The following is a 15,193-nucleotide window of genomic DNA, read 5'->3' as shown; positions in this document are numbered from 1 at the left end:
CATCCAAGTGCACACACACAGCAGTGAGTAGTGAACAAATGCACACACACACACACACACCGTGAACACACACCCGGAGCAGTGGGCAGCCATGCTGCGGCGCCCGGGGAGCAATTGGGGGTTCGGTGCCTTGCTCAAGGGCACCTCTGTCGTGGTATTGAGGGTGGAGAGAGCGCTGGACATTCACTCCCCCCACCTACAATCCCTGCCGGCCGGGGACTCGAACCCGCAACCTTTCAATTACGAGTCCGATTCTCTAACCATTAGGCCACGACTTCCCCATTCCACATTATGAAAGGGAAACTGTCTGCCGTACACTCTCGGGTGGGAGGCTGCAAACTAGTGTAGGTTTCCGTGGGAATGAATTGCTTGTTTTTTCCTTTCTTATCGTTTTTCTCTTCTGCACTGCAGACACTGTTTGCAACCGATCAGTGAGCCCAGGTCTTCATACATCACACAGGAGACAAAGAGCTCGCTTACAGACACACACACACACACACCCTCCTGCGGGGGATCTGAATTATTTAATACACTCCTGAGCCTCACATTGAAGGTGTGTGGAAAGTGAGTTATAAATACACACACCTTCATCTGACACTAGTAAAACTTATAGAAAATGGCATACTGGCCAAATCTAAGGCTGCTGGTCACTTAGGTTACTCTAGTGGGACTCTTCCTGTAATATGTGTAGTGAAAGTTGCCTTGGATAAAACCTCATGCTAAAATGGCCCAGTATGACATGAGATGTGATGAATAACTAACCACATATAACAAAAAAAGATTTAACTCTGTTTCCACTGAAATGGTGCTGCGACGTAACTTCCTACATAACACCATGCATTGTGGTCTTTGTTTGTGAGACTTGTGAGTTTGAAAACAAATGTGAACATCCCAAGTAATTTAATTCAGTGTTTATGATCATGAGCTCCATAAGCTGATGCAACTGTGAGAAGTTCAAATGGAAAAAATAAAAATGAATAAAATCCAAAGAAATCTAATAATGCATACACTACCGTTAAAATTTTTTGGGGTCAGTACGCTTTTTTTTTTTTAAAGAAATTAATACTTTTATTCAGCATTCATGCATTAAATTGATGTTGATTAACGTTACAAAAGATTTCTGTTTCACACAAATGCTTTTGAACTTTCACACAAAACTATTAAGCAGCACAACTGTTTTCTTTGTGATAATAAGAACGATAATAATAAATGTTTCTTCAGCAGCAAATCAGCATATTAGAAAGATTTCTAAAGGATCATGTGACACTGAAGACTGGAGCAACGAAGCTGAAAATTCAGCTTTGCATCACAATTACAATGTAAAATATATTAAAATGATTTTCCATTGTAACATTTCATAACATTATTTTTATAATTTTACTATATTTTTTATCTATATATGCAGCCTTGGTGAGCATCACAGACTTCTTTGAAACACACACACACACCTTACTGACCCCAAACTTTTGAATGGTGTGATAAAATATAATTGAATAATGAATGGTAATCATGAATTTAATAATAATAAATAAATTATTCACTCACTTGTTATTCATTTTAACATTCATTATTTAATCTTAAAACAAAGTGCCTTGAGTTTGCAAGTCATGTTTTGACTAAGTCTGATTTATACCACAACAAGCTGCTTTTGATTATACGGTCAGAAGTTATTTAAATGTGTAACAAATTCAATTAACAGCAATGACTTTGATATATGATATTTGTAAATAATTTTATTTTTGATGGATGAATAAAATAAAGCATTTTTCACAAATTAATATGTAGCTTAATTATCAGTATGACAACTCATCCATATTGTTGCCATATTGTCTTTACTGAAAGCATCATCTTCTGCACTGTGATGAGTGTTTGTTATAATCATGAGAATTAGTGCTTGTGATGTCACTGTAATGGGATGGTCTCAGTAACTCACCATGGCAGCAGCATTCTGGCTGGCTTGGTGCTGCGCCGCCTTTATCCGGGCCTGTAAGTGAGCCGGAGGGTGAAAGTACTTGCATTTGTCACGGGTGCATCGGCCCTTGATGTAATCCATGCAAACAATGACGGAGTTCTCGCTGCCGTCCACCATGGCGGCTTCCATAGGGTGGGCATAGCGGCAGTCGTTCTCCCCGCGTGTGCAGTTTCCCCGCTGGAATTCTCGACACACCTGAGAGCAGGACAGCAGAGATTTACTACCACTCATTACTCACGCTGAAAATCACACTTAGTGCCTCAACTTCAATTCTCATCATGGCCCAATAGCATTAGAAACTAGATTTTTACATTTGGTAAAAGAAGTGTTACCCTTGCCCAATTCAATGTTGAATGAATGGTTGCCAGGGTGTTTATATTAGCGTTATCTTTTAGCATGTTGCTTTGTAGTTGCTAGGGTGTTTGTTAGGTGTTTGCTGCTCATTGGCCCAGGTCAAAATATGCTCAGCTCCAAGTCTGTATCATATTCTGGCCTATATTTTTGACTCATTTAATGCAAGTCTATAGGATTGTTCGTAACACTTTACAGTAAAAGTATATAAATAATCATATACACTAATATCTAAATTAAATATAAAAAAGTAATCATAACGATGATATGAGTCATATGAATTCATGTGTGAAAAATGACCACTTTGACTATATTCTAGTACATATTTGTTCAATTTATTAATTAACACTTCATTCATACGACTCATGTTGTAGTTAAAGGTGCACTAAGCAATTTTTGAAAAACCCTTTTGACCACACCGTCGGGCCGAGTCCCAAAACACTCCTGTAGCCAATCTCAAGGAGCGGGAAGGCCTGGAATCGGATGCTGAGGTTGTGTTGGTTCTTCTTGATAGGTGAGTAACGTTGATTTTGTTTTGTTTCACACATTCTTGTTGGCTTTTGTTTGAATATGCTTGTGTGTCATCTTCACTTGTTTCCGCGATTGTCGTTGCCATGGTTGTGTACGTACGTGTGGGGCAGAGATTTCAAAACAGGGTTTTGTTGGGGTCCTGTTGGGGTATGGGGGCGTGTTTGTTTTGGTGCTTTCAAATATCAACATCGTTTGGCAAAAATTGCTTTTCACCTTTAAGATTAATTCCTGATTTATACATGCCATAACTCATCAACAGTTCATATTAAATTAATATTTTATTAAGGTATATGATTATTAATGTACTGTTACTGTAAAGTGTTATCGGATTGGTTCACCATTTGCACTTGTTTTATCGCCAGACATGGTCTAACTATGATCTGATGACTAAAATCTGGAATACACTTCATGACTTTCTCACAGATTTTTGCCCTGATTGCAGTCTGGAAGAGTCAGCGATAGATGCCAAAAGTCAGAGCCAGACTGCAGATTTTGGGCAGTCAGATGACAGCTTTCACACAAAATTGCATCGTGCATGACGGGCACAGATTTCTTTTAGCTTCAGACAATGATTCCATACAGTCTGAGGATATCAAACATATTGGATATTATGAGCTGATTTAAGAACACATACTGAATTCATTTGTCATGTGACTTAAAATTGGTCATGAACTTAGAAATCAAAATTCCCTTGATCTTTTGATATATAAGAGGTTATTGTGCTATAAAAATATTCTGCAAGTTTTAGAACTAGAACAACTTTCTTGTTAGTCTAAAACAGCTTATACCGAAGCCAATCTGCCAAAATGATGTGTTTTGGAATATGCCACTTTATGATGTGACAGTGTGGCTAAACAGCACCTCCACAGAAGATCAACTCCTGCTTCTCCATCACTGCCTGTTTAGACCCGCCCACTCACTTGCACACATAATAGATAAATGACAAGATTGTCAAATGTAGGTCTACGCAGAAACCAAACGATAAACTTTATTTGATGAACTTTATTTTTAATGAAGATCCAGACAGAATGAAGATTTTGTTCACTTCATTTTACCGTGGATTCATTTAGCCACAAAGCCAAATTCGACGCAGGATTTTCAGAAAGATTGAAACTAAAAGACGATGCTATGCCGGCTATATTAGATCACAAGTGTGAGTAATTGTTTGCATTTACGTGATCACTATTGCTTTGTCTGTTAAACAGATCATTGGATATGTACAGAGAATTTAAGCATTTTTAACCTAAAACACAGCAGCATCTCCCTAGGAAGGCTGTAGGCTGTATAAAACATATACAAGTGTTAGCCAATCATAGCAGCGGGTGTTTAATTCTACAATCTACAATCTACTACGCCTATTCAAACAGAGCGTTCTGATGAGGGGGGTCAAAACAGGACAGAAAATAGTCTATTACTTCTAAATTATGATGTTTTTTAATGTTAAAATCTTGATAACATTATAAGTTGGCCTTAGAGAAAATAATAAAAAGGCAGTTCATGACCCCTTTAAGCAATGAGGCAAATTTCTGCATGAATTTGTTGCGTTTGGAATAACCTCAGTCGTTTAGTGTACAGTTTTTCTCTGTAAACACTAACAAAATATGCACATGTATGTGACGCCTAGTGTTTAAAAATCTGTTCCTAAAGTTGTGTAGTGTATTCCAAGCTTTAGAAAAGTGACAGCACACTATTTGACATGTTTTTAAGTCTGTAGCACAAACGGTTTAGAACAAGTTACATGCCGAATACGTTTAGCAAGATATTTCTAGAGACAGAACAAGTTGTTCACTGTGTTAAACACCTCAAGCTTGTCTGTGCGAACATGCTTCTGCGTTGAATTTCCGTTGCCCATGGCGATGCCGGTGGGGCTCCCCGGGACCAGCACGGGGGCGCTGGGCAGAAGCTCGGGCATGAGACTGATGCCCGGGCTCATGTGGCTCAGGTACGGGCTGAAAGCCATGCTCGGACTGTTGGCCAAGGAAGGCATTACTGGGAACGAGGTCTGGATGAGAGACACAAAGATAACAAGGGATAATAAAGCAACATTTTCAAGCCGAGAGAAAGGTCGTGATGTTATTGGTTATTAAAATGGGATCTTACTATGGGCTGCAGCTGAGCGCCAGGCAGCATGAACTGCATCTGCTGGGCCAGCATGGCGGCTGCGGTCTTCTGCTGGATCAGGTTGTTCCTGCCGTTTATCTCCAGCTGGGTCTTGAGATGAGGCGGAGGATGCAGGTACTTACAGTTATCACGTGTACAGCGTCCCTTAGAGGGGTTGATGAGGGAGACACAGAGAGAGAGAGAGAGAGAAATGAATTACACTGAATATCAGCTACTAAAAGATCCAAGACTGCGTGACAGGAAGATAAGGGCTCCGTGATTGAGAGGATAAATTAAACGGGAATCCCTAGACATTCAAGCTTACCGATTCCAACTTTCCACTACAATAGAAACATCCAAAACCCCATCAAATGAAAAGAAAACAGCGTAATCTCAGGAGTGCTGGAAGGAATGAATTTCAAACGATCAGAGGAAACAGCAAGATGACAGCACCGGGACACGGGCGGAAAAATGTTCACTACCTCCAAATGAATTGACAGTGACAGCCTTCTCTCTCTGTCTGTCTGTTCGCATCAACAATCTGTCCGTCTGTGCAGTTGACAGATTATAGAGCCCTTGTGGCTGTTGTACATGCTCATACTACATATGGGTTAGACATATAGCATTATGTTTATCACCCAACATGTTGAACGGCGAGCAGCAGACACGGTTAAATACACACACCAAACGTTCATGAGCGGGGTCGATTAGCTGCGAGACAAACTCAATGAACCCATGGAGCAACGCCACTTGTTCTGCAATGCGTAAGGTACTGTAATAACCCAATAGGGAAAGATGTCCTTCTTTCAGTCCAGCAGTTACATATTTCTGCTGATGGTCTGTTGATAAACCGTCTCTATTTCCCTTAACACACATTTCTTTTTTATTCCTTTTTAGGTCATTTTAGGTTTTAATGGTTAAATAAAAATAAAAAAATTAATGAAAACGCATGCCTAATTAATTGAAATCATGAAACTTTCACAATTTATCAGAAATGTAATTAAAAGTCTAATAAAAAATATTTTTTTTAGGCCCAATGTAATACATCTGATTTTTTTCCCCTCAAATTCAGGTTTATTTTTACCAAATTCTGTTTTCCATTAATTTTCTGAATTCCAATTTTTCATTCAATTTTAATAATCAAAAGCATTTGTAATTAACCAAACCGGAAAATGTGCATTGGCACCATTCATTTCCACAGACGCAGAACATGCAGTATTCATATTTCAATTGTATTTTTTCAGCTTAATATTCACAGACACTAGTCCATTTTGACACTAGTCCACTAGTCTATATTCGTGATATTCCGCCTCATACACAAATGTCTTTTTTATGACTGGATTCCGGGATTTTCCGCCTCGCAGAAAACATAGGGCCCTAATAGGGAATGGTCACAATGGTTGATTAACTGATTAAAATGCAAAAGTAATGTAAAAGTAATTAATGACAGAATTTTCATTTTTGGGTGAACTATCCCTTTAAAGCTTAAATGATCTAGACAGTTTTTTAATAGTTAAATAGCTAAAGTACAGGGATTAGGAAAAGTCAAAGTCACTGATGACAGCTGAAAAAGAACAGTGTTTGAGAGTTGGAGTGATTTTGACAGATTAAATCACACGTTCTTTCTTAAATGGACAGTACATGCAAAAATAAAAATTCTATCATCATTATCATCACCTCCACAATGTTTTTCTTTATGAAAACAAAAGACATGGCCTGCTTCTCTTTTACACTCAGTGATAATGAATGGTGTCCAAGGTAATAAACCAAGATTTATATTCAGGTCTAACTTTTGATCTGCTCCACACAGAAAGCTATCATATGGAATTAGAGTGTGCAAGTTATGTTGACTATATGGTAATTCATTTTGGGGCTTGACAGCTCATGCCCACATTCACTCTGACTGCATGGAAAAGAGCCGCTTGGTCTCTGCTAAATATCTCCTTCTGTGTTTTACAAAAGCAAAAAAACTTACGTGTTTGAAATGACATGAAGGTGAAAAAATGATGACAAAACGTTCGTTTCATTTAACATTAAGAAAAAACAGATTTAATGTAGACAATTTATTCTAAAAGAAGATTAGTACTCCTTATGCAACTCTTCTGTGCTCACGAAAACTGTACTGAATGTCTTCCTTTAATGCATTTATATCTTTGAGAGAGGAAGAGCTAAAACACATCTAAATGCGTCACATTGCTCTTGCAGACGTCATCAGCCTGATCACCTGGAGAGTTACGACTATCTGCGTCAGCAGGCATGCAAAAGCAACAATGACTTGATTTGCTGTTAAAACTTTTAATTATTTTTTGGGGGGGATTGGATAATTGGTGGGATAATTCTTACTTATGTCATCGCAGCTTTAATGGGTTGTTGAGCTCACAAACCCAATTGAGCTGCTTATCAAGGAGCGCATGGTTCCAACAAAATGGAATCTGAATGGAATCCTAACGCATTCTGAATGGAATTTGCGGAAACACTAAATCCCAATGGTATCTGTGCAATGCTAACTGTTCAGACGGAATGTCAAAGTGTCACTCCATATGAGTCAGATCTATAACCGTCCACCAGCTACTGCAATTTAAACACTTGCTTGTGTCTTCAGCAACCTCAGGGCAGCTTTTAACAGTGATGAAGTCCTAACAAAATTTGAAGTGAGCGAGTGTGGGGGTGTCTCCTTGCTGACCAGTGTGATGTGGTGCACTTAATGGAGATGAAAGTGGGTGTCTGGAGTGTCAGCGTGCAGGGACAGCGTGATCAATGTGTGCTGTCGAGGACTTGGAGATGGTCCACCATCCAACTGCATCATTCAATTCAACTCCCACACATGCAGCTCCATATGACACCTAGTCACATGTAGCCAAACCTTTGACTAAATGGCATAAAGTCTGGTCCACACTGCAGCCGGTTCTGGCCAAGAACTGCCAAATAAAATGGGTTTAACAATCAGAGTTGGAGCGTTTCTCTATAATAAAAGATAACATTTGCTGCAAACACTGTGATAGTATTTTAAAGTACAACATGACAATAAGCAATATTCCTCCATCTCCCAGCATCATCAGATTTGAGAATCATGCCAGTGCTCAATGGAACAGAAACATGTAAATGTTTTTAAATTGTAAATAAATTTTAAATAATGTTTTAAAATAATATATAAAAAATAACAAATTATCCATTTTTTCCTCATGCATTGGCTGTATTAATGTTGACGATTAATTATTTACTTGATGGCATATTTGCAATGACAATTATGACAATTTCTTCAAATATACATTTCTACAATGTATGAACATTTAAACAGAAAATACCACAAGAAAAATAGGAAAATTTGTATAAATTCCGTAATCCTTATTTCTTTCTGAAAAAAGCACAGAAATTACTTTTTTTAATCAGATTAGAGCTTGCCAAGTCAAAAAAGTACTTTTGTGGGCAATATGCATCAGACGGTCTACCAACAGACTGCTGTAGTGGTTAATGGGATGCTCGGTGGGTGTGCCGTCTGAGGCTGATGCCATATACAACACATCGCTACAGTTCTTCTTAATAAAACAATCACAGGCACTTGCATGCAGAGATGTCACAGATATGTGCAACATTGTTAATTGTGTGCCCTGACACTCGTATGATGCTTTCACACACTGACATTGAGAGCAATTGCATCAGCGGCATGTGTTGTGGGAGTGTGTGGGTAATGAGTAGACCGTCTCAAAGGAGCAGACAGGTCCTGCCAAAGCATACATGAGAAGCAGCCTCACAGACAAGCTTTAACATTCTGGAAGAGAGTAAGAACATGCCGCTCATTTCAATAGAACACAGCGAAACAAAAAAAACACGGGTCGTCACCACAGAGAGATGCGGGAAATATGCTGAGGGCTCTAACAGCGTCCCCATGAGCCGAGAAACACGAGAGATGAAAAGCTGTAAGTCATGTCATGTAGGATGGACTAGGTCAGGGATCTCCTTTGCGTAGTCATGGTAACACACCCAGCAACCGAGAGTAAGTTTTGCCTCATACTGTCTCCTCACTACCCAGGGCTCGCAAAATCACTAGCCTGACGTCCCGGGGCTATTGTGTTTTCCAGTCGGGCTACCAAAATGCATCACTGCCCTGCCCAACGGGCTACCTTAAATACAGGGCTCCCACGCAGTGTTCCCTCTAAGCTGAGCAAGCACGCGACCGCACTCTTCTTCCACCGCGGACGCGCAGAAGAAATAATGTGCCTCACGCACACAAAAATGAGTTGGAAAGCCATTTGATTGAATGCCGCCAGTAAAAGGGAAAGAATAGCAATGCTCGGGCAAACCGCTATAGAGCTGATGTCACGACAGAGTTAGAGCCGGTGAATGCGGTTTACAGGTTTCATAGAAACAGAACGATATGCACCAAATGAGTCGCTGTAGAAACTCAATACTTCAATAGTTGCGGTGCGCTCAACACGAGAGACAACGCAAACGCAATGACACGTGAAATAAAACGTCATGTATTAAAGAAGAGCGGCTTGATTAAGTGCTGGAAATAGCGGAGGATGTGCAAAGAACGGTAACAAAACTCTGAAACATGTACAGTCACACACAAGAGTATTGTACAAACTGTACTTCAGATCGATGTTTAGACAGCTATAGAAGAATTCATATTTAACTTACAGATCTCAGCTTAAGTTTTGCTTCAGTTTGTATTCTATTCTATTCTATCAGTTTAAATAGTTTGTTTTGATAATATATTATGTTAGGGCTCTATTATAAACCTGATAAATAATTGACCTTGTTTTTGAGTCTTTGACTTAGAGTCTCTTGCTCATCAAGGCTGTATTCATTTCAAGTTAAAAGCTACACACTTTGTGTGCGTGCTGTACAGGTCTGGTATAAAGAATGCTTTTGCTCAGGTGCCCGAAATGTCTGCCCAATAAAGAAAAGTTTTGCTCGGCAAGAAAAAAAATTAGAGAGAACATTGCTCCCACAGGTCCTTAAATTTGATACAACTAAACTGAAGAGTTTTTAAGGCCTTAGACAGTTTTAAATACGTTAAATGGTATAAAAAATAATTTTTCAAATTGCCTTAAATTAAGAATTCTGCAGATACCTTGTAAATAGTAAAATAAAACTCTTTCCTTGATATTCGTTGATATTTGTGTATTGAAAATGTTTTTGATTGACATTTATGGTCTTTATTTTATTTGGGCTAGTTAAATTAATTTTCGGGCTACCAAAATCTGAAGAGTACCTGCCCGAAGTGCTACCAGGGATTTAGAAATTTTGCGAGCCCTGCTACCGATTGGCCAGAGAGGAAGAAAGGGAGAGGGAGGAAGAAAAAGAGAGAAGGCACAAATGAAGAAAGCAGACTGCATATCTGATTAAACTACAATATCCTTCGATTAAAATAGCTGAACCTTTTCATGGTGAATCTTCATGTACAAAAAGCTAATTCGTAAAGAGATTTATTCCCCAGAATTAGATTTTTCCTTTCCGGATTGTTAGACTGTCAACTAACAATCTTAGTGCCCAAAAACAACATCATGTTTTTCATTTAAAATTTCTAACGTCGTTTAAAGGCGCACTCAGTACTTTTTGTTTACGTAGTGATTGTGATAATATGGTGATTTTCTAGGACTTGTAGCAAGAGGAACCACAAAGCAAGTAGCATTTAACTGGTCATGTGATTTCAACATGACAGCCCCCATAAGGGGGGAAGGGAAGGGAAGTGGTGTGTGGCCAAGTATGGTGACCCATACTCGGAATTTGTGCTCTGCATTTAACCCATCCAAGTGTGCACACAGTAGTGAACATACACCCGGAGCAGCCAATGCTGCGGCAACCGGGGAGCAGTTGGGGGTTCGGTGCCTTGCTCAAGGGTCTCACCTATTGAGGGCGGAGAGAGCGTTGGTTATTCACTCCCCCACCTACAATCCCTGCCGGACCTGAGACTCGAACCCACGACCTTCAGGTTACAAGTCCAACTCTCTATCCATTAGGCCAGTGGTTACAAACCTGGGGGTCGCGACCCCCACTAGGGGTCGCTAAAGATGTACAAGGGCTCGCCAAGCTCACTCTAGTTTGACCACAAGATGAAATTCCCGACAGTTAGTGCCTACCGTTTAATATTCTGTATTATGATTAAAACCATTTGTTTACCAGGACTATAAAAACTCACCTAAATACTGTCCAACATTAAGCAAACATAGTAGCAATCTCACACAGTCGCAGCATGCAGCGTAGGTTTCCTTTTGTTTGAAAATATGGCGGAAAGCAGTGAAAGGTTTTACAGAGGGAAATTATATGAATTAAAATATGAATGAATTTGGGGTGTGCAATATGACGATTTTTGATCGTGGACGATAAAATGTCTCCACGATCTGCTTTTGAAGAAATATCATAGTATCGTGCCAACTTTTTCTGAGCGCATACACCAGAAGCACGCACACTAAAAAGCCTGTCTAACGGCGCCTGATTACTCAACTAAGTTATCGTTTGCGCTAATACTGTCAAAACACACAAGGTTTACATACAGACTCGGTTATGTCTAAAATGAAAGTAAACTGTTGAGAGAAAAATGGATACGTGCCTGTAGATGCGTGCAGGTCTTAAAGGGACAGGACACTAAACATGCTGTCGACTGTCATTAAAGGGATAGTTCACCCTACAATTTAATTTCTATCATCATTTACTCACTCACATGTATTTTAAAATATATTCAAATAGAAAAGTTATTTTTAATTGTAAAAATATTTCAAATATTACTGTTTTTACTGTATAAAATGAATGCAGTTTTGGTAAGCATAAAGAGACTTAAATGCGACCCCACATTTTTGAACAGTAGTGTTCTTTAATATTCACATGGTACATCAATTTTGTTATTGCAAAAGGGCTAAAAGTATCCTGTTTTCCATGATATGTCCCCATTAAATGTACTTCCTGGAACAGTGTCTCTCAGTGTCCATTTAGTTGTCCTATTTCCTAAAAATAGCTTTTCAACTCATGTTCATGTGAATTAGACACCGCCAATGACAGTACATGCTGATTTAGTTTTTCAGACAGAAGCCTGTGCCAGCACCAGTGCACCATCAATAAACGAATCACATTTACATAGACTAGCTGACTGCCTAATTCATGCATCTCAGATACGTTTTCAAGCAAATCAAACCAGATTAATGGTCAATGAACAGCAAAAACGCAAGAGCAGGGGCTGATGGAAGGAAGGACACAGTAGCAGCCATTAGGGGAAGTCGATAAATTATCAGAGATATGGAGCTGTGGAGGGGCGCAGAGGAAAGAGATGCCTGGGGGGATGAGATTGGGACTGGAGATACATGTTGAAGATATTTCAACATAAAAAAAAAATAAAGATCATGACTGAAGGGGGCTACACTTAACACCTGAGATATTACACAAGATATACATAAATGTTAAAGGGGTCATCGGATGCAAAATTCACTTTTACATGTTGTTTGAACTGAAATGTGTCTTGCCAGTGTGTGTACACAACCACCATATAATGATAAAAATCCACCCAGTGTTTCTTTTTTTAAATCCCCAAAAATTCAGGTGTTCTGTTGGGTGTAATAATGAACATAGCAGTTGTCATTTACTCCCGACATCTGAGCCGCTGAAGAAGCAGAGGATTACTTTTGTTTTTAAAGGGAATGCACCCCCTGATCTACCTAAATGTGTTTATGTTTTCGCGCAAATCATTTGTGATCCAGCTTCACCTACAGAAGAAGTGAGTGCAAGGTTTTTTATGAATCTTTGCAAATCGCCTTTCCTAATAATGTGCTAGTTAGTAAGTTCTCGGCTAAATGCGGCTAAAGTTAACAGTCTCTGTTAAAAGTCAGAGAACTGCTCATCACCCCATGGAGGTGAGGGGCGGGGTAAGCAGTAGCTCATTAGCATTTAAAGCGACATGCACCAGAACGGCTCGCTGTGAACAAAGGTGTTATGACCAGATTAAAGGGTGTCGTTTTACACTACCATTGAGAAATTTTAACCAAAGTATGTTATAGACTTTTCACTGAGACCCTAAAGAATCATATCAATTTGTGGAAAATGGGAATCCGATGACCCCTTTAACATAAAGGTTTTTCTTGTGCGTGAAAGTCTTAATATTTTTTTCTGAAACTGCCACAAAGTCACCAAGCAATCAAAATGGACAATTCTTATGTTTGTATGGAATATTGCAGTGTTTGACATATTTATCCATGCACATCATTTCATGGCCTTTTTTTTTTTTTTACAGTATGTGCACTTATATGTACTTACAGTGTAATACAAGGCAACTAAATGGTTAAGATTCAGTTTAGGGGTTGGTTCAGGGTTAGTATCTAGTTATTGCCCAGTTATTGTAATTACTTAAGTAAAATTGCTACCTATCATATTTTATTCATGTGTTAGAAAACAACAACAATCCAATCAATTCGATTAGAACAGACAAAATCAAGTTCCACACTACGCTTTTTCTGGTTCAAGGACCCTTTTCACTCAGATTTGTCACAATGGAGAAAAGACGATCATAATTTCCGTTTCATGCCGACTTTAAGTGCACCTCTCCTTAGCACTTCAGCAGGCACCATTAAAACTCCTCAGAGACACACACACAACCAAACATCACAAAGGGTTTCTCATTTATTTTCTCTAGCTTTATTTGATCTCCCTCCCGCTCTCAGTCATAACGGCAATCTAACCCTGAGTTTTTAGATAGTGACAGCTAGCTGCGTTTACTGTTCTGATAAAAACAATTAAACAATTGGATGAGCAAGTAATCTACACAGGTCACTGGCGCCCAGTGCTAACAACTGTAACACGGTTCAGAGGCATTACTGTATCCAGTAGGTCGGTGCTGTTGCTAGGCCTCACGTAGATTTCTCTCTTACTGAGCTCCCCCACACATGCTGCACACAGCCAAAAAATGGCCAAATAATACATTCTAGCTCAATAAAGGAGGAGACAGCTTCTGCACTCAGACAGAGAGGGCCTTGTCTGGCTCTTTCGCTGCACATAAACACATACGCAGAAACATAAACACACAAACACATTTGTTGTGCTCATAACTCAATCCTCAGTGCCACGGTTAATGTGAGTCCTGATTGAGCCACAGTCCAGAGTGCTGCTGCTTCCTGAGATTAACATGGGCAAATCAGAAAATAAAAGGTACAACAAATGTGAGCTTATAAATTGATAAATCACTAAAATATCTTAATATCTATGACAATTCATCCAAAAATGAAAATTCTGTTATATTTTACATATTGATGTTCAAAATCTCATTTAGAATGAGCATCTCATTTAAATCTTTTTTAAAACTGTGCTCAAAATATTCAGAAAAGAGATGTTATCTGATGTTCTGTTACTTTTAATGCAATTACAATGAATGGGCGCTGAGGACTGCAAGCTCCAAAAGCATATAAAAACACCATGAATGCATCATAAAAGTAATTAATATGATTTGTGTGCCATATTTCAAGTTTTCTAATGCCGTACAATGGCTTTGTGGAAGAAACAAAATAAATTTCTTTAGATCCACTAATGACGTTCAATTCATTAATTAATCAGTCATTTGAGTCTGATCTTTTCAATGAATCTGTCATTTATGAATCAGACTGACGTAGGTCCTACTCACTGCTCACCAAGGCTGCACTTACTTGATCAAAAATACAATTAGTAATCTAATGAAATATTACTACAATTTAAAGTAACTGTTTTCTATTTGAAAATATTTTAACATTTAATTAATTCCTGTGATGCAAAGCTGAATTTATCATCATGAATGTTGAAAACAAGTGAGCTACTTAATATTTGCGTGATATATATTTTTCTGCATTTTTGATGAATAGAAAGTTCCAAAGAACAGCATTTATTTGAAACAGAAATCTTTTGTAACATACTGTAAATGTATGTACTGTAACTTTTGATGCATCTGTCAAATAAAAGTAAAACTTTTTAATGGTAGTATATATGAAGTCACTTTTTGACGCATCAAAGCTCCAGTTCCCATTCTTTACAACTGCATGGCATAAAAAGGTAAATTCCAGCAAATTCTTCAAAATTCCTCCTTTTGAGTTCCACAGAAGAAAGTCATAAAAGTTGAGTGACGTGAGGGGTTAATGATAATGGGATTTTTTCGAGTGAACTATTCCTGTTCTCTCTAAAATTACTTCATCGTGCTTCCAAAGAAAAGCAGTATTTTAAAAAAATATATAAAAAATGACCATGGATGGTTTTGTAGATAATCTCATGGCGTTAGCATGTTTTTTG

General features: G+C 38.6%; 1 protein-coding gene across 6 annotated transcripts in view; it reads right to left on the bottom strand.

Annotated features, from left to right (window-relative positions):
- Positions 1-15,193, bottom strand: part of LOC306883653 (muscleblind-like protein 3) — a 49,640-nt gene that overhangs the window by 17,524 nt on the left and 16,923 nt on the right. For all 6 annotated transcript variants that reach the window (XM_079439022.1, XM_079439021.1, XM_079439019.1 and 3 more), the window contains exons 3-5: positions 4,955-5,119; positions 4,656-4,856; positions 1,934-2,167 (exon numbers count right to left, since the gene is read on the bottom strand). In XM_079439022.1, coding sequence (XP_079295148.1) covers positions 1,934-2,167; positions 4,656-4,856; positions 4,955-5,119 — 600 coding nt within the window. The remainder of the gene's footprint in view (positions 1-1,933; positions 2,168-4,655; positions 4,857-4,954; positions 5,120-15,193) is intronic.

The sequence above is a fragment of the Barbus barbus genome (genome assembly GCF_936440315.1).
Source record: "Barbus barbus genome assembly, chromosome: 17".
NCBI classification, from domain to species: domain Eukaryota; kingdom Metazoa; phylum Chordata; class Actinopteri; order Cypriniformes; family Cyprinidae; genus Barbus; species Barbus barbus.
The sequence above is the reverse complement of the archived record's forward strand: the minus strand, read 5'-3'. Positions and strand labels throughout refer to the sequence as shown.